This window comes from Diorhabda sublineata, chromosome 7 (genome assembly GCF_026230105.1).
Source record: "Diorhabda sublineata isolate icDioSubl1.1 chromosome 7, icDioSubl1.1, whole genome shotgun sequence".
Taxonomy (NCBI): Eukaryota; Metazoa; Arthropoda; class Insecta; order Coleoptera; family Chrysomelidae; genus Diorhabda; species Diorhabda sublineata.
Genome location: NC_079480.1, coordinates 30201124 through 30228680, shown reverse-complemented (window position 1 = coordinate 30228680; position 27557 = coordinate 30201124). Strand labels below are relative to the sequence as shown.

At 31.2% G+C, this 27557-nt stretch overlaps 1 protein-coding gene across 2 annotated transcripts in view; it reads left to right on the top strand.

Moving 5' to 3' along the window:
* Window positions 1–27557, top strand: part of LOC130446373 (integrin alpha-PS2) — a 180062-nt gene that overhangs the window by 62142 nt on the left and 90363 nt on the right. For both annotated transcript variants that reach the window (XM_056782594.1, XM_056782595.1), the window contains exon 2: window positions 13997–14127. In XM_056782594.1, coding sequence (XP_056638572.1) covers window positions 13997–14127 — 131 coding nt within the window. The remainder of the gene's footprint in view (window positions 1–13996; window positions 14128–27557) is intronic.

Below are 27557 nucleotides of genomic sequence, written 5' to 3'. Positions count from 1 at the left end.
ACTTGATTAATGAGCTATTACTATTAATAGAGTTTTTTTTGGAAATCTACTGTTTGTTTATGCATTTTCAGATCTACAATAGTTGATTCTTTTGAAACTGTCATCATATGCTAAACAAGTTTAATTGGTAATTATACACTTTCACGGTCACCTGGTTTTTTGGCTCTAGAAAATCGAAAAATGGATGGATTTTAATGATCTTGGTCTCAAAATGTTCCATTTTACGGCGGATTTATAAAAAAAATTAGTAGAAATAGCTGGAATGAAAATTTCTCATAGTTTTACTGTTTTAAATCGTAAAAAAAACGGTTTTGCAAAATAATCCTTTACAAAAAATTATCTCATTATCAGATAAAGTTCTTATATTTTTTTTGTATTCTACATAAATTAATAAAAAATTTAAAAAAAATCCAAAAAGAATGATTTTTTCAGTTTTTATACCTTAAAATGAAATCGATGAAAAACAATCAATTTTCGTGAATAGTTTTGTACTATATTCTTCAATGTTAATAGTTTTTGGACCATTAAAAATCGAAAAATAATTATAATTTTGGTCTCAAAATGTTCCATTTTACGATGAATTTATAAAAAACACGGGGGTAGTGGCTGAATTTGCGGTTTTTAATAGTTTTAAACCTTAAACAGTAGAAAACCTTTTTTTTTTCAAAATATTCATTTTTTTATGTAAATTGCGAAAAAAAATATAGGAACTTGATTCCACGATGTCAGACACAGTTACGAAGGATTATATGTAGAAAGTCATTTTTTTTGCATTTAAAGTCATAAAAAGTTTTCCAATATTAATTTGTGAGGATAAAGTCCATGTTGATGAGAGCATCACTTCTAAACGATTTATTGACTATTCACTTTCTTATGGTACTATAAATATCGGAGAATAATTTGGTAAAAAGATCAAAATAATAAGAAAATTAAAAACTTGAATGTTCCCATGAAAATCGACGCATTCTAATACATTTATTGACATGCCAAGAAGCAAAATGAGAAATGACCCAGACTTGGCGATCTGAAATAGTTAAATCGAAGAATCGATTACTTGGACCAAATAAATCGAGTTTTTATCGATTCAGTGAATCGATATTTTACCCTTGAAAATCGACAATCGATCTTTTCTGTTTGTCTAAAAGCCATAAAATTATTTACAATTAGATGAATGTACTTCAAATTACGGGGTTGTCGGTTAAACTGTAATGACTCAAATGAGATGGCTGTTCGCTTATTTTCCGTTGCTTATAAAAAATAAACTCTACCTGAGATAAACGAAGATTTTGAACATTTGTTTGATCCTATATTTTGCTGACAAGGATGATGGGACCATCTATGCCTTTTTCGAATTGCTGGCAACATTGAAGTTATGAGCAGAACCGCTCAGATCCCAGTAAACTTTGTTGTTTTTGAAAAGCTTCGATATTAAGCATTGGGAACTACAAGCTATATTATCTATTGTTTTTATTTTTTAATGTAACAAATACATTTAGAAAATAATTGATTTCTCTTAAAGCTGATCTCATATTTGATATGGTGATATGAAAATAATTGTTATTAACAAATTCCCTGATCGCTTATTATGGCATCTTTCATGTTTATCATGAAATCGATTCATATTTACATTGTAAATACAAACTTGAATCGACTTTCTAGAAATCGATCTCTTAGACCTTGACTTTTGTATGATTCATCAGGTTACGATTCGAATCGATTTAAAAATCGATCTTTTTTGGAAATGATCGCCGTCCTTGAAATGACACTATTTCTCAAGTAGCATATAAATTTTGCATTCCAGTGGCTTATCTTATTTAGTGAAAATTCTTAGAAATATTGAAATTAGTAAGTTGCTCTTATGTTGGATACAACACACTATATATTCGTGTTTAATTATTAAACTCCTACTTTTTATGTTTTTGATTTTGTCGATTAGAAACTGCAATTCACTGTATAAGATCGTGTTATTTACTAAAAATTTCAGTTATTTATTTGTAAATTAATCTAATCTATTCAAAAAGTGTTAACATGATTATAAAGCAGGTGTGTGAGATCCCCTGTTTATGTTAATTTTTTGCTTTAATCTTTTTAAAAATAGAAGTACGTGAGAAATAACTCCAGATTTAAATGCATTACTATCACAGACTGGTCTTTACACTCATAAATAGAATTAAGTGGAATTAAAGAGGCATCAACGGAGTCGAGATAAGTATCAATGTCACCAAATCTGGATGTTCGATTAAACCAAAAGAGGGTCTAACCACATGTCTCATCTGTCGAAACAACATATAAGAGGATTCGAAATTGAAATACAAAATTTGTTGAGCTTACTTAGATCCAATGATAATAACAGATAGAAAGTTCTTAAAAATACTACTTGCGATTTATCACTTTTAGGATTTTATATATAATATTTTTTACACAACTTTCCTCGTATTTGATACATTATTGTTATACTTTTCTACTATTAATTATACTTATAAAAGTTTCTGAGGAATATATATTTATTTCGACAGATGTAGTTTCTTTATATAAAAATATTTCTAATACAATTCTAAAGAAATGTTGATAAAAACATAATACAAAATTGAAGTGGATATATCTCACGTACCTCCTAACAAATTTATCAAAGCTTTAGAACTAACAATATACTTTCAATTCGAGATTAAAATATATAAATCAAATTGATGATTCTACTATGGGGGTATCTATATTAAGTGTTATAGCACAATTAGTAATGGAAGATCTAGAGGAAAATGTCTTAAGCAAACTTAATATAAACATTCCATCCTCTTCTCGTTATGTAGATGTATTTTAACTGTATCAGAAAACAAAAGTCAAAAATTCGTAAAAAACTTCAATTCAGAATGGAGAACAAAATAATGAAAGTTGGTATTGGCCTCTGTCGCATGACACTTCCTCTTTTTTTGAAAACAATGCACATTTAAAAGTACAAATCGACGTATCCTAATGTTTTTCCAACACGCCCTCATTTATTTACTATCGAATTTGGTTATTTGGTTATTACACACCGTATTTGATAAAAATCGACATAAGTCGAAACTTGAATCTTTTATATGTTTTAAAAACCAATTTTTCATTATTAGAGACAAACTATTTAACAATTTATATATAAAATTACTTACATTAATTGACTGAGAATTGTATTAATTATGAAGTTTGAATATCTTGAAGACCAAATTGGCTTTGTATACCATTCTATTTTTAGTTTTTATGTTATTTTTTATTTTACATTGTGTGCGATCTTTTTATATTTCCCAAATTTATATCTAGTTGAAGCAATTACTAGGGACCCAGTATCACAAAACATGTATGTTAAATATATTAAAAATAAATATCAAAATTAATTAATATCGAATTAAATTTAATTAAGAGTTAAAAGTAAACATAGAGAGCATTACATAATTAACACTTACAGTCAATTCAAATTAAATATGGTGAAATCTAATAGTGAACATAAAGTGAACAGTACTTAATAAAATATGTGGAAATCTGTTGGCGATGTTGTACGGGGTAAATCTTTCTACGTCGGATAATAGGTTCAGACACTAGGTTTTTGGCCAGTTAATTGTGGTGAGAATGAAGTATTTTTATGGACTTTTCAATGGTCACTCAAATTTATTCTCTAGCCAAGAGAACTTTAGATGTCTTGCAATGATGTATCGGGCACATACCATGGAATATTTGTTATCATATTCAGTACTTTGATTGAAATTTTCCTCATGCCGAGGAAGGGAAACATATTTGCGCGTGCGTTGAAAGGTTATAACTAAAATTTCAGCTGTTTTGTATACTTAGTTTCTGTTCGGAAATATCTAGGATTGTTTATGTGAACGTTTCAAACGTTTTCAAAGAAATATTGATATTCAGACTATTAATTGTTTACATCTGATCTAAAACTGCCCCGACTTGTGAATTTTTTATGTAAAGCTGAAGCGGGCTCCGTAACTCGTATTTCTATATCTCGATCAATTAATACATGATAGTAAATTCAGTATGTTTGTCTATCTCTTGGCAACGAATTTGATGTAAAATATCTTCTGACATATTATCCTTCTATTTGTGCCATAGGGTTACATGGGTTTGATGGAAAGCATGTCGAAATTATGTTAGTGAATAATGTGCGTATCTGACTTGGAGATGCAGAGATAATGGCTTCAGCGATTGTCGTATCCCAATGGGTATCGTTTTCTTATAAGTTCAGTTCTTCACATGCAGTACGATATGTTGGGAATATTACACCCTTAACAGTCCGTAATGTCTCAAATGACGTTGGCCTACGCACATTTACCAGCAACAACCGCAAATAGAAACATTAATCATTCTTTGGATGAACTGTATACATACTACCAAGAGCATCAGTAGAACGCACATCCGGATACCCAGGAACCGCATCGCCTTGCTTCCGTATTTGAAAATTCTTCGATGAAGCATTCCAGGTATAATAACGTGGCATCTCGGAGTAAAGCAAAGTTCGTGCAAACGGATCGCTTTGGCAGATCGCAAAGAAACTGGTCAATATAGTTACTGGAGGTGTTTAAGCACGAAGCCATAAAATATACTCGTTGACCATTCTCCAGATGCACCGCCGAATGCACAACAGTAGGATGACGTTCGTGAATAGGGAATGCGAATATACGCCAAATCGCTTCATTACAGTTCACATAACGACCAACTTGATAGCTTTAAATTTCATCGTTGGTATTTGAGGATTGCAATCCAAAAACCGCCATATCGCTGCCTTTCGTGACATATTTGCAAATATATTTTATAGACTTTACTGAATTGCAGTACTCAACGTTGCAATATGTCTTGAACGTTTTAGAAATAAGTGGCGAATATGGAACAATCCAACTGTTGTCGACAACGAAATCCATTCTTTTCACTTTTGTTGTGACAGTTCGGCCGTTGTCATCTGGTGATCGACGCCGATACAGCGGATAACCATCGTTACCAGTGACGGTCTCCGCATCAATACGTCCATTACATAGCTGTCATTTGCGTTTTGTTATTCCAAGTCTGATTCTTTTTTGTTATACCACGTTTGATAGTGACTGACGTTTTATGTCAAGTCACACGGGAACGCTGTCGAACGGAATAAAAAGTATTCTATGTCCGTCTCTTGGCTCTAAGCTACCTCCTCACCAATTTTCAGCCATATCGGTACAACCGTTCTTGAATTATAAATAGTGTAACTAACTCAACTTTCTTTTATGTATATAGATTGATGTAGGAGGTGACCTAATGCTTCATTTAACATAATAAAAACAACAACCATATTTCTAGCTGAGATTAATAAGACAATGTGTCGCATTTATCCAATGAAATTGTTACGAGGGGGATCAATAGTCTAGAACGAAACATTATATTTTGTGTACTGACGTAGACTCATGATTCCTTTTTGGTTGATTAAAATAATTGCATTGAAAAATTAATGTTTACATAGGACAGACATCTCAACATTTGAAAAGAAGATTGAAAAGTCATCGATATAATAAAGAAATTGCATTAACAAACCTTGACATATAAAAAAATCCTTTCAATTATAAAAATAAAAAATTCTTGAAACGTATCAAACTACAAAAAAAAATTTAAAACTGGTTTATATATATATATATATATATATATATATATATATATATATATATATATATATATATATATATAAACAAAACAGTAATCAATTATAAAGAATTCCTAAACAATTCAAGAGAAAATTATTATTCCATTATATAAATTTTAATGCAACCAGGAATAATTGTGATTGAAATTTGCTTCTTATTTCAAGATATAACAATTTATGAAAAAGTCAAATCAAAATAATTTATCAATGAAATCAAATAAAAGGTCTAAGAATGATAAATTACAAAAATTTGCTGTAAGCTCCAATATATTGGTTTTTGTTCTAACTAATCAGCAAAGACTCCGCCTTAAGAATTATTTTTAAAACTTTTTGAGGTTAATTTTTTATTAAATTGTTAACTCACCTCTACGTTTCGTTTCGGAATGGAAGCATTATCAAAAGACTTTTAATTAAAAATTTTTTCTCAGTCCCTACACCTCAAATATGTAGCAGTACTTAATCAATTCAATAATTTGTAGTTTTTTTAAAATTTCCAAAATAGAGCTTTAAATTTTTTATTTTTTTATCATATTAATTACCTATTAGTCTTATTTTCTCAATATTGAGAGGTGTCACAATTAGTACAAGGCACTTGATATATAATATTATTTCTTTTGATTTTTGGTGTTTTAGATTTGCATAAAGTATTACGTCCTTTATTATATTCTGATATCATATTTATTAAAATACTTTGATGGTTGGAAAAATTAATAGCCTACTATAGAATCAAACAAAATTCCTCTGTCAAAATATTTTATTACTCAACGTATTCTCCTTTTAATTGGATACGTTTATTACAGCGAACCTGCAGAGTCTCTAGACCTTTAAAAAAATGTTTCTTCTTGCTCTGGAAGCCAGACCTACACAGCTTTTATTACCTCCTCGTTGGAAGAAAATTTACGAACTTTTAAACTTTTTTTCAGTTGAGGATAGAGATGATAGTCGAACGGAGCTAAATCTGGCCAAATATTTTTTCCCGTAGAGTGGTCAGTAATGTCGAATACTAATCTCCAGTTATTGTTCTACCCTTATCCAAAAAATCAATCAATTATTCCATGGCAATCCCAAGAATCTGAAGCAAGAACTTTTCCAACAGATTTTTGGACACGAAACTTTTTAGAACCGAATTGTCGCCATTCCATCGATTGTTGGTTTGTTTCTGGATCGTAGAAATGTACCCAAGTCTCATCCATAGTAAAAATTCGGCTTAATAAGTCTACATCGTTTTCAAATCGAGCACAGATCGAACGCGATGCGTCTACCCTTACACGATTTTGGTCAACATTCAAACATTTGGGGATCCACTTTGCAGCAATTTTTCTTATGTCCAAATTGACGTGAACTATATGATGAACGGGTTCGTATGAAATATTTATTGCTTCAGATATCCTTTTAACCCAATTCGACGGTCCGATAAAATCATATCATGAACTGCATCGATATTTTCGGGGACTGACACAGAAACTGGCCTTCCCGATCGGTCATCAACTTCAATTGAAAATTTACCACTTTTGAAGCTTGCAGTCCAATTTTTCACGATCGCATACGAAGGACATTGATCACCAAGGGTATTAAGCATATTTTCGTAAATCTGCTTACTATTTAACTCTTTTAAATACAGGTACTTGATGATGGCTCGATACTTCAATTTTTCGATTTCCACAATTTCGAGGGATATCATTTTTTTAAATTTATTGCGTAACTCTGGTTTACTTTTTTGACGTCAAACTTTACACTAACACTTCTAATAAGTTATTGATCGTTGATATGGTAACGCAATATTTTGTTTATGTATGATACTGATCTAGGCCAACTAGATATCAATATATTCTCGTATATAAATAAATTTCTTTAACTTCTTATTTGTTAGAAATACTTTGTATGATAAATTGTTTTGATATCAGGTTTGTTCTAGTGAAAAATTGGTTTTAAAAACTGATAAAAATGTCAAAAAACATATATCCAATTATAAAAATTATAAAATTCTTGAAACAGAGTCATACTCCAGAAAAACAGAATGGTTAGGTTAATTTATTGCGTAACTTTGCTTTACTTTTTTAACGTCAAACTTTACACTGACACTTCTAATAAGTTATTGCCCGTTGCTATGGTAATACAATATTTTGTTTATGTGTGGAACTGGTTTAGGCTAACTAGATATCAATACATCCTCGTATATATAATTTTATAATTCCGGGCATGCTGCATATTGTCTAATTTTTGCTATGGACTCATATACGATTTATATACTAATAGTACCTATTACTATTACTTATAATTTTGAGGTTTTCTTCTGTATATTGAATTTTTATTTTATTTATATCTTTATTTAGTTATTTTCATGTTTTTTTAGTTTGTATCAGCTTTTGTCTACAAATTGTAAATATATATATTCTGTCTTAGAATTAGTTATTTGTTTAAAAAATTATTGAAAAAAATTAATTTTAAAAGAGAAGAGACCTAGAATCAAGAACATTTATACACTACACTACACTACACTACACTATATATAAAATCAGTAACATCTTTTACTAAAACCAAATATAGAACACTAACCGACAAACATAATTTATGAAATTCCTTGATTAAATTATGATGTGAAATATATTGGTCAAACTAAAGGGTCACTCACCAATCGAATAACTTTTCTTAAAAGTGACATCCAATTATACAATGACAGAAGCTCGTTTGCCGAGCACGTGTTCTAGGTCAGTTTTCACAACTGAAAATAACTACAATAAACATGTTCTTAGAAACAACATATATTGCTCAAAAAATCTATGCATATCCATCGTAATGTGAAAAAACCAATTTATTCAAAATTCAACATTATCCATAACCACTTCAGCTAACATAACGTTCTATTGGAAGAATTTCCATTCCAAAAAAAAAACATACCAATAGCAATGAAATCAACAAATTCCATATTCAATATCCATATTTCATTTTGAAGGTTGGTTTTTGAACCAAATGAATTTAAATTTTCATGGAAAATATATTCACTTCCAATTATTGTAAGTAATTTTATGTTCCATTTTATCTTCATTTATAGACAATGTTTAAAATTTTGCATTATATTTTGGAATATAATATATTAAAAAGGACACTTTCGTTTTTGATTGCCACAGTCCCATATCAATAACGTTAAAAATCTAATTGAGAAATATTATATATGAAATTGTTGTGCGGCTGTGGCAAAAAATATTAAAGTATACCTTTTTCGTATATATTCCTATGTTTCAAATAACTATTTACCATCAGGGACTGAAAATATGGTCATATAATATGAACATTGTATACTCGTATGTATACCTAAAAATATTGAAAGATAATTAGGAATTACGCACATTAATCAATTGATAGTTTCTGCAATTCTCAATCAATTAACAAACCATAAAAAATATTATATTATTTGAAAATTGGTTTCTAGCATTAATTGATTTTGCTTCGACTAATATGGACAATCATGAAGATTAAAAATAACATTGCTAGAAAATGTACTTTCTTCTCTTCATATGTTTTTTTTCCAAAAAAGGTTTATCATTATCATCTAGTGACATTTCAACAATAAAAATTAACCGTATTTCAGCATCAGATGCGACTAAACCTTGTTTTGAACATATTTTATACCTATATTGTTCTTTTTCATTATTCTTTTTCATTACTCTTTATATTGAAATTATTCCTGGTTAAAAAAATTTCAACTTGAATTATTTATTTATTATTTCAGTGCCTTTACAATTTATTATTATAACTACACCACAGTTATTGAAACAGCTCCAAATAGCAATAATGAATTTCGGCAATTTATGTTGATTCCTTTTTTGCATAGCGATCTAAGCGATCTGAACACTGAGTACATATTTTTGCTTTATGAATTTAGGCAAAATAAATAACCCCTATTAACATTACTGCACACTGGAATGATGTGGTATCACAGCGTTTGTTTTTGAAAAACTTATAAAAAACGTAATTTTTACCGGGAGTCATACTTTGAAAATATTGAGGGACATGCGGTATATGGTACAAATAGGTTTTGAACTTTGAAACATAAGAATACAATGAACGTAAATATTTCTTAAAATTGGAAATATCATTTGTACTCTTAATCCGGCAAATGGTCTTAATTGAATCTAATCTATGAATGCTGGTACCACCAATTAATTCTTTTTATTTGTTCTCGTTATTTCCATACCTATAAAGTAAATAATTCTAATTTACTATTTCTTAAAGAGAATAAATTAAGTGACCTCATTAGTGACCTACTTTCGAAAATTACATTGCCTCGTCAGTCCATGTCTATAAGAGTATTATTTTAATGTTTATTAAAGAAGACTGCCATGAATTTTAATATTGATATCATCACTTATCAACATATTGCAGTTAGGGTTATATTAATAGACACACCTTTTCCTCTTCCCATATACCTAATAAATCAGCTCACTTCGGCGTGTAGTATACCTCATTGTTATGTTGAATTAGTAGTCAGTGGGACAAGGTTCCATAGCTGCAAGTGATTTTCGTATTTTCATGATCATAGAACTTATTTTATTTACAATATAATAGTAACTAGTATATAGAAAGTTTAAATCTATTTTCAGAAACGTAATATTTGTTTACCTGTAAAGAGCGTAAGATAAAGTACTATACTAAAGGGTTTGTCCGGAAAGTAATAGGACTGAGTCGATTTAAAAAAATTTATTGAGCCGTTACAATTCTTTAAAAACTTTCAAAATAGGCTCCTTCTGCGTCGATGCAGCGCTGCCAGCGCGATTTCCAAGCATTGAAGGCGTCACGGAAGGCATTCTCCGGAATAGCCTTGAGAGCCGCGGTGCATGCTGCTTGGATCCCCTCTGTCGTCTCGAAATGCTTGCCTTTCATCGGCCTTTTCAGGCGAGGAAACAAAAAAAGTCCGAGGGGGGGGGGTACATCTGGGCTGTAGGGCGGCTGCGGAAGCGTTGAAATGCCGGCCTTAGTCAGATAGCTGTTCACAAGAAAGGCGGTGTGTCTTGTCGGACCCGATTGACCCTTCGTTTGAGTCTCTTGAGCACTTCCACGTAAAACTTGGCGTTGACGGTTTGTCCAGGAGGAACAAATTCATGGTGGACGATGCCTTTGATGTCAAAAAAGAGAATGAGCATCGTTTTCACTTTGGATTTGCTCATTCTTCCCTTTTTGGGGTGAGGAGACGCCGGTGTGTGCCACTCTGAAGATTGCCTCTTTGACTCGGGATCATACTCAAAGATCCATGACTTGTCACCTGTGATTACGTTATTCAAAAATTGGGGGTCACTTTCACACATGTTCGAATTTTCTTGGCACACTTCCACTCGCCGCAATTTCTGGTCGACAGTGAGCACTTTTGGGACCATCTTCGCGCACACCTTGCGCATGTTCAAATGCTCCGTCACAATGTTATGAACCACAAATTTTGGTAAATTTAACATCTGGGCAATCAAACGAATACTTAGTCGACGGTCTGTGTTCAAAACTTTGCGCACACGAGTCACATTGTCGGTGTTTGTCGAAGTCGAAGGTTTTCCAGCACGGTCTTCATCGGCGACCTCTTCCCGGCCCTCCGAAAAGGCCTGGTGCCACCGAAACACACCACTTCTTGCTAAAGCAACATCTGGGTAAGCCTGCTTGATCATATCAAACGTCTCTGTCGCAGATTTACCGAGTTTCACACAGAATTTAATCGCGTACCTCTGCTCTAACGAACGCTGCATTTTCGGCTTGCACAACTCACAGAAACACGTCGCCAGAAAATGCCTGTCCTGACTCTCCAGGTGCTCGGAGACAACTGACCAGCCGCTCGTTTGTTAGCTAGGAACGCCCTCTACCGAATCCAGTCGGTGCGCGCACGCTCTGAAGTACAATCGCGGCGGAAGAAAATCAGTCATATTACTTTCCGGACAAACCCTGTATAAGTTGGTTTATTCTAACATTTTTATTTTTTAAATCTGAAGGTACAATTGGCACCTCTCATTTAATGATAACTTCTAGTAGTGAAATGAAAAATTCATGGACCAGTAAAAGTTGCAAATAATGACTATAGAGAACTATGAAATTAAGCATATATTAAAAAATGGTGATATAGTAAATACAATTACAGCAAAAAGAATACAATGGTACGGATACATTGAAAGAATGGAAAAACGACAGGGTACAAGGAAATCATAGAATGGAGACCGAACGAGAAAAGATTGCCTTGTAGACCAAAAAAGATATGAAAAATCTGGGAGTACGTGATTAGAACAAACAGATACAGGACAGAGAAAAATGGAGAACAATAGTCCAAGCTGCAAATATATGTAAAATGTGAGCTCTCCACCCAGAAAAATACAGGGTCAAAAGAGTGCAATTTGAGTGAACACAACCAAATACAAAAAAGAGAATTTTATAGGATTTATATACATTTAAATGGACGATTTGAAAATATCTTTAATATTATAACCATTAAATATTGAGTACAATTAAAGTACTCATATATAAGATAAAGTTGTTGCTTGGTGATTATAAATATTTTTCTGTTTTGAATCACTTCTCAAAAATAACATAGATTGTTGTTATCAAGGCTTTTGAGTTAATTTTAGTGTATATATTAATATATTTTCGTAAAATTTGTTGTTATCGGTGGTCCTTCGAAAGCTAATTTGTGTGAAATATATGAATACGATAATTTCAAGAGCTAGATTGTTCAATTAATAACTTTTATTTTTCTTAAACTTTCCTTTTTCCTGTGTAGGTCTGAATATATTATTCTTTGATGGCCCACACACTATTTCGAAATGATTACTTGATTCGCTCTTCCCTCTATGGTCAATTTGTCATGTTTTATGACTTGTTTTCACAGATTTCCAGCTACAATAATGAACTGATGTTGTTATTGTTACACTGTTACGGTCGTAAAAGTCTCACACTTTGTACATTGTTAATTTTTCTAATATTACTTCTAGGAGATATTTAAATTTTATTATAATGATCTGAAGTTCAAACATTAATACATATAGGTGGCCATCCTATAGTATATATAGTAAGTTTCTAAAGTAATGCTTAATGTAATTTTATACGTATCTACTTATTAATGGAATAGAAAATCCCGAAACAGGACAGTTTTTGTTATACAATAACACAAAATGAATGCCCATTCATCAAATTTCATTAAATTATTTTTGTTCAACTTTAAAAACGCAAAAGCACTTGATTTGATTTTACGTTAGAAGTATTTGTTGATAATGAAGTAGATGCTTTTTCAACACATTACCTGCAACCAAATCTATTATGTGTGTAGAAACTAGAGCGGGTATTAATTCAAATCTTAAAAATGTCTAAGTAACGTTCAGGTTTTTCTCAAAATACTTTGGTATTCTGATGTTAATGCCTGTACATTCATTTTATGGGGACTATGTGTATAAGCTTCACATACCCAGTGCGAGTTTTCCTAATTTCAGAAACAATAATTGTACTAATTAACTATTCCATTCCAATAAAATATATCTTCATCCGAAAAGAGTTGTTTCAGGAAAAATCCATTATTCTCGTAACATCGTCTCATCATTTTCTTACAACTTTGCTTATGCCTATAGTAAATTGTTCCAAATGATCTTAAATAGATGGTATTTTTCTGTTTTTAATCATTGATTAAGACTCAACATGATGTTTGGCCAATGTAACCCTGACAAGAGTGAACCTGCCTGCAGAGTTTAATGTTCTTCACTCTACCATATTCCATAACTTGGAAAAATTGATAAACAGTGTTCGAAAGTTCGGAATATATATTAAGAAGAGTACAGTTTGGTGCTTGATAGCAGTAATATTTTATAAAATAATAAAATTATATGCATATAAGTTACAAAAACAATTTACAAACTCATATCGAACAAAATTATAGATCGTGATATATTTATTGTTGTTGTAATTGTTTCTTCAAACTGAGATATGTCAGTTTAAATTTGTTTTTTTAATAATCTAAAGAATATGCATAGATTACACTTAGATTATCTATTCAAGTTGTTTTATTATTAAAATGATCATCTTAAGCAATACATATTGTTTCTAAAAACAGAGGTTTATTTCCATTGTTATTACTCTGGTAGATTTATATAATATATACAATTTGCTACATAAAATACGTGTACAGTAAGTAAACATCTGTTAGGTTATATTTATTGAGATCTAATAACTAAAAAAATATATCTTACATTGTATGTAGGATGTTTTTGCCTAGTTTACATTTTAAAGAATGTCTTCTTATTCTAAATACGAGGGATCTATTGATATCAAAAATTAATACTGAGTCTAAGTGAATGAAAAAATGTCACATTCATTCATATTTGAATTTTGTTACAGGATATTAGTAGGAGCACCAGAGGGACAATCTATCTTTCAAGACGCGAATGTTGTTAGAAGAGGTGGTACTGTCTACAAATGTAGATCTGAAGGTGATGATGTATGTGAACAGATACCCTTTGACAGAACAAGTAAGTGAAACATAGACATATAAAATATCAGTACTCAAATGTTAGTAAACATAAGAAGGTGATTCTGAGTAAATATACAGGCATCAGGCAACAGAGCTTTCTTTCGTTTCCACTTATTCCTGTTTTAAGCGGTTTACCAATACGACCACTTCCTACAGAGTTCCGTAGCTTTTGGTTTTAATAATACATTTTCGATATTTGATCTTGTAGTAGATAGAGATTCAACTGTTTGGGGAACGGTTACGGTTACCGGATTTAAAGGTGTTGAAGAATGTGAGCTTCCAATAAGTTCTGGGGGAATTCCTATTGTGGACCAAGCAAAGTCAAAAGTTTATATTATTGAACATGAAGGCTCAACAGGACAGGATTGCTCAACTATTCACATTGACATAGAAAATAGTAATTTTGGGAAAAAAATGGAAACTCCAAAAATTGAAAAAATTTGGAGATATTTAAGAAAAGCATAAAACCCAGAACATATTCAAGCTTAAATTGAAAAATTAGCCTAAACTTATAAAGTCATATAATCAACTTATTTGCTTTTTCCTACGTAGGAATACTTCTGATCGCTATCTGACCATGCTGTTCACCTTCGAGTTTTTTATTTTCATATTATTCCTGTTCATAGTATTCTTATATTATTTTTTGTAATCGCTGTTAATATTTTGAAATCAGCATTATCAAAAATATAGCATAGAATAATTCCATTTTCCATTCTTAGGTATTTAAATGTAATACAAAGTTCAATATTGTCATCGTTAGTCAGAGAAAAGTTTTACTGATGTCCGTTAATATACGAGAATGGTACCAGAAGTACCTGGCCTGACCTAGAGATGGCGGTAATTGCTTGAAAAGTACCACTGCATTAGAAAGTACACAATCTATATAGCACATGTTGTTGCCACGTTGTTTGTATTTGTTTGACAGCCATCAATAGTAGACGTTTTCAATGAATTTGTAAACATGGAAAAATTGGTCATCGTTGAACTGAACTAGAACAACCTGAACTAGATTTGACTCTGGGTGAGACAAAACCGTTCCAACTGCAAGCAGGTCTATGGCGTCCATTTTTTGGAATGCGCGTGTGATAATTTTCATCGACTTCATCTAGAAAAAGGAATTATGCGAACTTATTGCAACGTTTGAGCAAAGAAATGAATCAAAAACAGCTGCATTTGGCTAAGAAGAAAGTATTATTTCATCAAAACAATGCACCAGCTCACACATGCGTTATTGCAATGGCTAAAATTAATGAATTAAAGTTTGAATTGCTACCTCGAGCACTCCATTCGCCAGATTTAGCCCCCTCAGATTATTTCATGTTCTCAGACTTGAAAAAGTGGTAGATGTTCAAAAATTTTCCAACAATGAAGAGGTGATGTCGGCAGTTAATGGTTGTTTTGAGGAGCTTGTCGATTCTTATTATAAAAAGGATATCGAATTTATTGAACATCAGAGGGAAAGTGTAGGGAGCTAAAAGGGGAATACGTTGAAAAATAAATATATTCTTTACAAATTATTTTGTTGGGCCAGGAACTCATCATCGTGTATTCTGATGTACGAATATTATTCTTCAAACTCCAATATTTACTTTTCTATATGTTGTAGCGTAACTATCATTGAATATGTCTCGAATCATTGCATTTGTTTGATCAGTAAAGGCAAGAAAGAACACTAAATTTTCATTATGAGGATGTATCCTAGTCATTTTCTCACATATTTTCCACTTTTTTGTTCAAATGAATATTCATAGGTAAACATGAAAGACGTCAAACTGTATAAGCATAAACGATATCGCGATAAGAAATTATTTCCTATAAAAAGATACATCAATAAATAAATTTGTCGTCAAGATCTGACAAGTATCTTGACCGCCTCAGTTTCAACAAAACAGCGGTTTTGTATTTTAATCTTTCATTCCCTTCTATCCCAATATGGGCACTACAAGTATGGATCTTCGATAACAAAGTGAAGCCGCTTTAATCGATTAGCGAATGAGGAACAAAATGAAATATGAAACTATTTATTTAGTCAATTTTAAGTACAAATACTTTCAAAGATATCACCATTTAAAAGCAATATTAGAAACAAATATTTTATAACGCTATTTGTGTGTGTTAGAACAATATGAAACTAAAATGGATTTTTATCTCGATAAACAGGCGTATAATTTGATGAGATGGTGGACGCAATATTAAAAATGAATTTAATAAATTCCAAAACTTGATCTGACAATGTCTTTTTTTTATGTGCAATTCACAACACGCGGCATATTTTATTGCTAGCAATTAATGTACACACTTGATTACTTTAAAACTTTCATTTAAAATGCTCTAGTCATAATTTAAATTCTCTGCTCGTGATTCGACTTCCATTTTTCTCACTTGTTATACTGTACTAAATCCACTTTCCATTTGTCTCTTACTATATTTGGTGTCTTTTTCAAAAAAATTCTATTTTGGTCTTGATTAAAATATTAAAATAAAACTTTCTCCCATCTTACAACTTTTTCAATATTTTTTGGGTAAAAATTATTGGTTTTCCGCTTTTTGAGAGGTTCAGACAGAATGCTCTTTCTTATTCCCACCTTTAAGACATTCTAATGCAACTGGCATAAAAATGGAGTTGTTAGACCAATGTCAACAAAATAAAAAAATTGTTGTTTACAAAGCTATTTTGATATCGTATTATTACAACCTATCTTTAAACTCCTAAATTTTGTGCCAAAAATATTGCGACATACGTTAGTCAGAGTTGATGAAACGATCGATTTTGAAATCAGGGTCGGTCTTAAATGGAACATTGTCTTGTTCACGATTCAGTTTCTTACGTGCACTGGAGCTGTATGGACCAAACATTAGAATTTTCTAATTTTGGACCTCGGGATACTGTCTAACACGGATGTACGGAATAAATCATTAAGATTATATATTATTTCAATGTATAGTTAGGGAGTTATGTCTGATGTATGTTTAATTCATATGGCTCCAATTCTGAAAGGCTCATATTTGAGCTTTTGAAATGTGTTACTCCTAGACTTTTATTAATTTATTCTCATTGTGTTATTACGCTTTGCAAACCACGTATATCACATTTTATCGAAATATATACGACAAATTTCTTAATACAGTCGACCAAATCGTGGGTAGATCATACCTCTTTGAAATCTATTACCTAACAAGATCTCAGTTGGAATGTGGAATTGTAATTTATGACGACCTTTCTCATTAAGTTGGTTGTTACGATCTAACACACCCATTTGTCGGCGCCTGCTGTCCACTGTTTACACTAATTTTATAATTGCAAAGTCAATTGTTCATGCGAAGTTAATTAAATAATTGACTCAGCTTATATTTGAAATTATCTCATCTTATAGAACATGATTTTTCCCCTAGAAGAACGAAAGTTTTGGAATTTACAAATTTTCTTAAATTAAAACGGTGGTCACTAGAGTTACTGTGTTGAAATTTATGGATTCTATAATGATATTCATACTGAATACACTGTTTTCAGAAAGTCAGTGATTATATTGATTAGTTTTATTAGCAATTAACTTCCCGCGGACCGGTTTTACGAAGTAGATAATCAGATTATATATTTTCGAACTCATTGATTCTAATTTCTTGAGGTGTTACACCAGAGCGATTAGATTTGGCAATAATATTTATGTTGCATATAAAGCAATTACTTCCTGACAGGAGTAAAATGAAGCATCATTCTACAGCCACTCATGTGCACAGCTGGACACAAATCGTCAGATTATTGGCAGAATTCCAGTACTATGTATTTTACGAAAAACTAAACAAATGTGAATGAATACTTGATAATGGGTCAGTCTTCTCATGTGAAAAAATGAAAAAATACAATTCTTCTAATGATTTCAGCTAAACTATAGCACGAATACATATATTCAAAGTGGGCCACGGAGTATAGACACTATTTGAACTTATATTATTATTTTAATAATTCAACCAGACTTGAATATTATCTTTGTCCTATAAAATTAAAGATTTATTTTGTTTTCACCATAGTACCATCCTGTAAACCTTAATTAATGTCTAAAAAACTTTTAAATCTTGTTTGTAAACATTAATAACGTTAACAAATGTGACTGATGTTGGTAACAGATTGCGTGTGGCTTCCCCTTATATAATAAATATCAAAAATTCTGTTTAATATCGTTTTATAATGAATACCATATGGTTCAGATAAGTTTGTGTTGATGCACGGCTGGTAAATAATAGGTGTATATAAAATTAACAGGATAACTTTAATCATTTTGTGAAATCATCGTACCGGTTGTATATTAAAAAAGTCTTTTCATATTTTTTTCTCCGTCCTGAAGAAATTATTGATTACCTGCACTATTGCAGTATTTATTTTCTCTTTTCCTTTTATAAAACATTTGCTTACGTTTTATCCATTTATAGCTACTCCAAGGCATCATATCAGAAAATTATGGAAATATTGTACTTATCGTATTTGTCAATACTGCTCTGATTTAGTATAATCCAGTGGCAGCTCATGATAAAAAAAATTGGTATTATGCAATGCTTTTAAAAAAACTCACATTACCAAATTTTCATGTTGGAAAGATTGTCAAAAATGTGAGTCACAAAGCGTCTCAATGAGATCTCCACTTTCATTTTATTTTAAAGTAAATTCGCAATCACTTTACTTTCTTATCTGGTTTGTCATCGTTACCTTTTTCTTGGACGGTTCTAGCTTTATTGTATTCCAGAACCTCCGTAGAATATTGATGTAGTGGTCGGTCAATGTCTGAGCGAAGCGTAATATTGTGGCACAAAGTCCTTTTCTCGCTCTGTTTTAGATTAAAAATTATTATTGTTTCCTATCCTCAGCTGTCGAAAATTCATAATTTAGACTTTACTACACTTACTGCTTTAATGAAGTCAATTTTAGATGTCATTTTATCTTTTGGCGTTTTTGATTGTTTGTATGAAAACGACCACAAAAAACATTTTTTCCATTTAGAATATTTTCAAACCATGATAATCTCTCATTTATTCGATTCAAATACCAGAAGGCTAGCCACTATCAATAAATTCATCCACAAATAATTTTATCATTTTCTACTAGCAGTATCTTTCAGTCCACTCTACCGCAATAAAAATTGTTATTCGCTGAGTTTTCTCAAAGAATCGTCTAGAAAAATTTCTGCTGGATTTCCAGACGTATTTCCAAATTCGTCGATTTATCCATGCTTTTGTTACTTAAAAAATATTTGTTCTTCCAACACCAGTATATCAGAAACATATTTCAATGGAACAATTTTCCACTTTTAAAAGGCGATTAATAAATAGGCTTCAAAAACATAAGTTATAATTTTTTACTGTTTATAATTCATGTAAGTCATACAATATGTCTCCTAACTAAACAACGATTTGTATGTGAAGACATATCTTTAACTACAATGAAAAATTACAAATCCAGTTTAATATTGTTACGAACTCGTTTCCGCCCTGGAACCGATCCAGCCTGGATTTAGGGGAATTCTAAAATCCGGCAGGGCGCAGCATCCTTGATGTTTCATTTTATATAAGTTTTTATTATAGCAGGCGGTTTATTTACATTGTTTCATTCGAAGGAAGGTCTATTTATTTATTTATTTGTTTTGTTTCTTCATTTTTTAGAACTTTCGAGAATTTCTTTTGGGATATATAAGGAATTTTGGTACTGCAGTTTAGTTTAGTTTAAAATAAATAGACATAGTGAACCGAAATAGAAAGTAATCGAAGAAGAATTTAAATAAATTATTAAAGTTAGTTAAGTGCTAGTGATAAGTGAATTATTATAAGTTGGTTTAGTATAGTGTTCAAATAAATTAAAAACGTTTATTACCTCACCCCTCGAATAGAAATCATATAAATAAATAAGAAAAACATTACATTAGTGTCAGATGTGACTTGAAAGTGACGGAACTGAAAGCCTAACTGGAGAATCGCGAGATGTAAACGTCCGGTAAGAAGAGTGAGTTAGTAATAAGACTCAAAGTGGCACTGGTAAGTGACAGATTTGATCCAGAAACTTATCTATTCGATACGAGTCCTCCACCTTGATCTCGTCAATTTTGACATTGAAAAACGATATTCCTGTCAATATGGATGAAAAGGTATCGAACATAAAGGACGATTTTTCAACTATGAAAAATGATATTTTGCCGAATATTGACGAAATGACTTTATCACGGAAAACCGACATTGTCGCTGACGTGGAAAACAAAATGTCATCTCTAAAATCAGATAAAGATAGAGAATAAAATGACAAAAATTGATGAGAAAATCAAAGAGTTAGAGAAAACCGTTGCAAATTTTAGAATAGACATTCCAGCAAAAGAAAAGGAAATAGAACATATAAAACCATGCAAAATACACACACAACTCAAAACAGAAGAGTTCCATACGAGTCAAGGCCCAAGCGTTTGGCGCTAAGACGACTTGGACTAATTCGTCAGATAACATAACCATTGTTCTACGAGGAGAGGCCTTAGATGTACTCCAGACGTTGCCCGACTTGTCCGATTCGCTGATCCATCAGGACCAGAGAACGTGATGGAATGCTTGGGCATCCAGGAATTCATTGATGACCTTCGCGACCATGATATACAGAGGACGTTTAGATTAACCAATCCAAAAACCTTAGTAGGTGCCCTGACTGCTCCTCTTGTATATGAAGCAGCTACGATAACAGCATACCACAAGGTCAGAATTATAAATGAAGAGGGTAACAAGAGCAAATTGATCGAATCGTCAATTTGGTAAAAGGTATGGTTATAAAGAAGCCAAGGAAGATTCGATGCTGGAATTGTGGAGAGCTAGGCATGTACAGGACACCCTGTCATACTACTAGCTTCTTTTAGATGTCGCAATGACATTGTATACCTGGATGGAGAAGTGAATGGGTAGAAATATACTCTGCGAGAAACTCTCTGAGAAACACAAATCCAAATGGCCATTGGTGGAGAAAAGTTCACATATATGAGGTTATCGTAGCTGATATTGAGGAAGATATGATTTTGGAAATGGACGTATTAAATCTTCGTGGTTTCCAATTGGACTTTAGAAACAGAACCATTAAAGTGGGTTCTGAAAAAGTAATCCTTCATCCATTTGAGAGTAACACGGTATTGGCAGCTGTACAGGAAGATACTGTTCTACCTGCACGAAGCGAAACCATGATGGTAGCGTGGCTACTGGGGGTTAGATCAGGTTAGGTTAGGTTAGGTAATCGAAGAATTGAAATAAATTATTTAAGGTAGTTGATTGTTAGTGATAAGTGAATTATCATGAGTTAGTTGTAGTGTAGTGAAGTGTATGTTTAAATAAATTCACCCTACGAATAGAAATCGTATAAATAATCTAACCACTATAATATTAATAATCTAAAGAGACAAATAAACTTAGAAAATATTGTTTGATGAATATACCTAGGCTTAAGATTCATAGGAATTATTACCATTAATTATTTTTATTTTCATATTTCTAAAGTATGCCAATGGACCTCTCTCTTTCCGGAAATGATATGTTTGACATGATTTTAAAAATAATAAGGTTTTATTGAAATATAGTAGTATTATATATAAAAACTGATCAGTTGCGGAATTCCGCGTTATTCTTTCTTATTTATATCCTAGAAACTGAACTGCTTAGATAAAATTCAGAACATGAAGGTGATTTTTTTCTGTTCGTCCAAAAAATTAGCACTAGGCAACTGATTTAGGACAATTTGCGAAATATTTTAAAATATGACTAAGATTCTTGCAATGTAATAGATAACCACTCAGCTATTGCATCTTTTTCCACACATTTAGTTCATTACCACGCCTGCGGTGAAGATTTTTGGTTACTTTATATGAAGATTCATGTGATATAAGTTTAACCTGAAGTCACTAATTTTATAGACATAAATTGCATCTAAAGATTGCATCAAGCTTTCCATCGACTATAAAGCTGCTTTTTGATATTAAAGGAAAATTATGTGAATAATAATACGTTTTTTAAATTGGATCAATATGTTTTTTGGCATAACTGTACGATTTATGAAAATATCATTAGGTATTGATAACCTGTACATATAAATATATTACTCAATGCATAATATCAAAAAATAATAAGTATCCATTTACTTATATTGAGACATGAATTATTCATACACATATATCTGGATTTGAAAAAATAGGTTCATCAATTTTGCTTTCATAATATTCATTTTTTCATAATATTAAATATCCTTTGTAAAAATCACACATGTCTATAACGCAAAGTTCAAAAATGCGGCAGCAGCTAAATACTTTTATGGCTCTCTCGACCGCTCGATAGGGAGGGACTTAAACGTTCCACAAGCTTTGATTAGCTAAACCTTATTGTTGGTAATTTGCGATTAATTTATGCGTTATAGACATGTGATTGTTTGGCAATTATTTTCGCTTAATGCAGTGATATAACTCGCATGCATAAGTTTTGAAACATCCTGTATAATAATGTATCTTTTTTAGGGTTTTTGATTGCAGGGAACTAATCTATTTTTATAATATGTTTTTTCATTTCTGTTATCCCTAACATATGTACAGATAGGATTTGATATTTTCAAATATGCTTACACTGATTTTTTCTAAGAGACTGAAGTTTTTTTTACTCATCATTTTGTAGTTTTTATATGTCCGTAGAGGGTGAACTGAGAAAATTTTTATAATAAAGACTTTCTATAATTTTATATCTGAATTTGGCATGACTTTAGGTATATTTAATCTCAAAATATTTTTTGATGATAGAATAGTGATATAAAAGAATTGAAAATTTCAATGGATCGAACATACTTATCTCTTCTACTACTTTACTTGCTTTTCAATTATGAACTGTTGTTATTATTATTAGTATTACCCTTCTTATAGCAACAAAATAGATAGTTACATTTAATTTTTTTATTCGGTAAAGATATCTATTCTTTATTTCCATATCAACACTGCAACAGCTACTTCCCGTTGCCGTAGAAATAAAAGATAAAATTATGAAGTTACACTATTGTATTATTATTAGAAAACCAGGAATAACTTTGGAATTAATGGAAGTGAATTTTTAATGCAGTAGGAACTTTTATAATCAAACTTTCTGTTAGTGTAAAGATTTCTTAATTCTTGAAGTGTTATGTTGTTGAGACGTCAATTTTAAAGAAAAAACATTTTACAAGTATAATCTAACTATGTATTTAAGTATACTAGATCGTTAGGAAAGGTTCCTTTTCAAATTATTCTTATATTTAATAATCTCAATGCTAACAAATGCATTCAATAATTTATTGTTGACTACATTTTTTTACAATTTCTCGACAAAACATTCCCAATTTTTAAACCGGGAATCACCAGATTTCAATAATAATTCAGCTAATTTTGTAAATAGCCTTCCTCTTCACATCAAATACTTTCTACTATACTAATCATTATCCATTATATTATTTCAATATATGGTTGGATTTATACATTTTGGAACCTACCCTGTTAGAGATGCTTTCCAATCCTTTTGTAGAAACAAGATTGAAAGGTATCAGAGCAAATCTTATATGTATACAATAAAAATGATCAACCTATGATGATAATGGTATTATTCTTAGTAAATTATAAACAGTTACATTTTTAATTGAGTTCTAAAAGGAAATTTTCTACATTGGTAGCCTACTCTGGGGTAGAATACTGAAATTATTGGCTCATATAGCTGTTCTTTCATGTTGTTTGTAAAATTCCTATTTGTATTGGTAATAGTTTGGATCCATTTAGATTTCAGTTAATTACAGTTATTCTGCTGTTATATCAGCTACAATATCATTAGAGTTCAGTAAGTGTCCAAGATACCATAAGTTTTATGGGATCGGCATGCTTAGAAATAAGGAATTTACATCAAATAAGATTAAAATTTCCTCATCTTTAATTTTTATATTCTCCTATCTAAGTTTTGACAGAGAAAATACTTTGATAACCATTTGGAAATAATATTCTATTCCAAGCTTTTTCTGCTTCTAAACATAAGCAATCTTCCTTCTTCAAACCTGCGAAAATTTAGGAATTCTTTAAAATTTTCGTTCAATATTTTCCTAATGCTGCCAAAAGTTTCCTCTGAAAGGTGTTCAGAAGTTAGATCTCGTTAAATGTTACTAATAAGAATAAGCATGTATTCCTAAAGAAAAAGGATTTGTATTTTGTCAAAAGTTTGAAGAATTGTTTCGATTTAAAAGCCGACAAAGTAAACAGGATTTTCAAAATTGACAAAATGGATTATTTCTAAAGAGTTGAAAACGTTGATCGAAGCAGGATCATTCAGTGATCATATGCGTGAAAAAAACACTTGAAAATTGCATTAAACGAAATTGTATATGTGGCAAATTTTACATAGAATTTAACTCAAAATATCTATCTGTGATATTTACTTATGGACGCAAGAGAATGGATAATTACCGTTTTTAGATACCGTAGTAATTGAGAATACAAATAGGTAGGAATTTGATGTTTTAAGAGGAACACCGCTGCATGTAGTTACATTCCGGTTAATTATTTTCACTGTATTCAACATAAAATGATCAGTCTAAATTTCCTGGTATATCGTTTGTTTAATTTTCCACTTAACTTAAAAGATACATTAAGGAAAGAACGTTTATTGAGGATGTAGCATTACTTAACTGTTATGATGAGAAAATTACAAATTTTGCAGATTTGAAATTAGTTTGTAGATACAACGATACATTGAAATAATTATTGAGTATTCCAAGCATAAAGTATTAGATTTGGAAAATAATAGTATTTCCAAATAATTGTAATGATTGTGACAATAACTAAATTGATCAAATTTAAATATTGCCGAGCATGCTGTCAGTCATAATCATGGAATAAATATAAAGGATGTGAAACTGTTAAAAATGTATCCAACAATAAAGTGTTGGATGCGTTTGAAAGTAAGAAAATTGTTAAATGTATGACTTGTTTATACAAAGGGTCTTTTCCTTACAGCCCAATACAGTTTAATAGTTGCTCCCAATGTATTGAATATTTAGTTTTGATAGAATTTTTGTTGAATAGCTTAAAGATTTACCCTGTATTCGTGTTATGATTGAAACAAAGCGATATCGAATGCATGTTTATTCGGCGAGAATTCACAAAGGGACGCGAATCACGATGCGAAATCCTTGTAACATGTCAACTCAAAAAAATGCGGGATTTCTTCCAAACTGGGTACTGTTGAGGCTGGACCCCTTTCATCTTTTCAGCATTCAAAAGTCTTCTCTCTCGGCACTAACTTGGAAATCTACAAATTCGTTTCAATAAAATATTCCTATCTATATATAGAGTAAGCGTGTAGATATCTGCATACAATGGAGAAACTTTTATTTATGTACTCGATTTTTTAACCATATTGGGATAATAAATGTTTGTCTAATAGATTTTAATATTTTTTCCCCAGAGTGTATATATACTAATAAATGCATAAAGATGCCAAAGTAATATTTCAAATTTACTGGACACTCTTACACTTCTATTATGGTTCTGTACAAGCTGCAAAAGTATTTAGAAAAAAAATATGAAATTTTTATTGTGCCAAAAATACTCAGTATTTAAAGCGGCGGAAACTATTGCAAGAATTGAGCTTTGGACTAAGTTTATGGCTTTGGTTCGTCTCTCTCTAAAAAGATTATTTCTAATAGTCATCTTTCAAGTTGAAATTGGATTAGTTGCTCTACTTACTGTTTTTAAAATTCCACAACTCTTGAATGCTTTCAGATTTGTATTCCACTTTTCAATGCTATTAGTCACCTACGATATTCCGTAAGATACAAGTAGCTACCGACTGAAATGTCGTAATAGGCTTTCATGCAAAATCTACTACTTATGGAAAGACTTTATTACTACTAAATCTTCATAAAATGATGCAGGATGTACCTATGGGAAGTTGATAATATGGTAAACAATAATTTATTTTCTTTCGATTGTACTACGTTGGTATGGGTAATTAAAATCATTTGTATCTTATAGGTTAGAGACATTTTTTTTAAGTCCTGCTTATTTCAACATGCAATCAGTACTCATATTACAAATATACATATATACTTTAATTACTACTATGAACAAGTTGGTTGTTTGTTATGCAGTACTCCTATGAGTATGCCCAGCGACATAATTCCTCGCTGTTTTCTTTGATAATTTGTATTTTATGTAGGAACTAATATAACTTAACATATATAAATATACATTAAAAAACGATACGGCAAATCCAATGGTTCAGTTCTTTTTAATCTTTGTGTTTGTTCACTGTTGTCAAGTCATAGCTCGGATGCTTGTTAAGTCTATTTAAGTAGCGTTTACTGTAAGAACTTATTTCTTCTTTGACAGAATTCACTTGGAGATCTTTCCACATTTCATTGTTGGGTGTGAACCACGGTGATTGTGCGTAATACTTAGATTGAAACCTCTCGATAATGAAGGTGAGATTTGACTGCTGTCCTTTATAACTGGACAAGTGGCTTGAAGGTGACTTTGTAAACTAGGAGTTTATTTTGCAACGACAATTTGGATATTCATCTTAGTAGTAGCCGAATTTAATTCTCAACTGTTTCCCTTACGAAAGTACAGGAGATTTTCAGCAATAAAAATTGAAAGATAGCCGTTTCTACCAGACTGTATCAGAGTAGGATCTGGAGGAAAGGTAGACGTTAGAAAAGCAAATATCAATTTATATATAGTAGGTTACTGGGATATAATTGCTTAACTCATTGTTACTAACATGTCTGATTAATGATAAATTGAGTCACATTACCTTACATAATTAACAAATTAGTAAATATATAACATCCCAAGAGGGATACAATCGAAAAGAAGTAATATCTGGAAGGGATTTTCATCTATTGATTGAAATACAAATGTACCAATGAACCGTATAAACGAATACCAATGAGAATCGAATACTTATCGTGAAATTCTACTCAGAAATGAAATTGTTAAGACAGGTTAAAAAGGAAATATAGATTTTCTGCTTCTTAGTTTACCTATTTGTAATGTTGAGTATTGAATTCCTAAACTATCATTTAGACATAAATTTACTTTATGATTTATTTTGAACAAGACTCAGTTAAATCGTTTAAATACCCATTTGTACCGCCTATTAGTCGTTTATCACATCACATTAGAGTTAGTGCAATTTATACAATTCACTTTCAACCTCACTCAGCTATTGTGTGCGTTAATTAAATTTCACCATAAGTACTCGGTTTCTCATTATTTTTATCCATTTTTATCGTTGAGTATTCAGTTGTTACTATCATTTTACACCTATAAGTACAAATTATACAATTTATTTTTCACTTGACTCGGTATTTCGTGTGTTAATTGAATTTTACGATAAGAACTCTGCCCCTCATCCTTAATACTCATT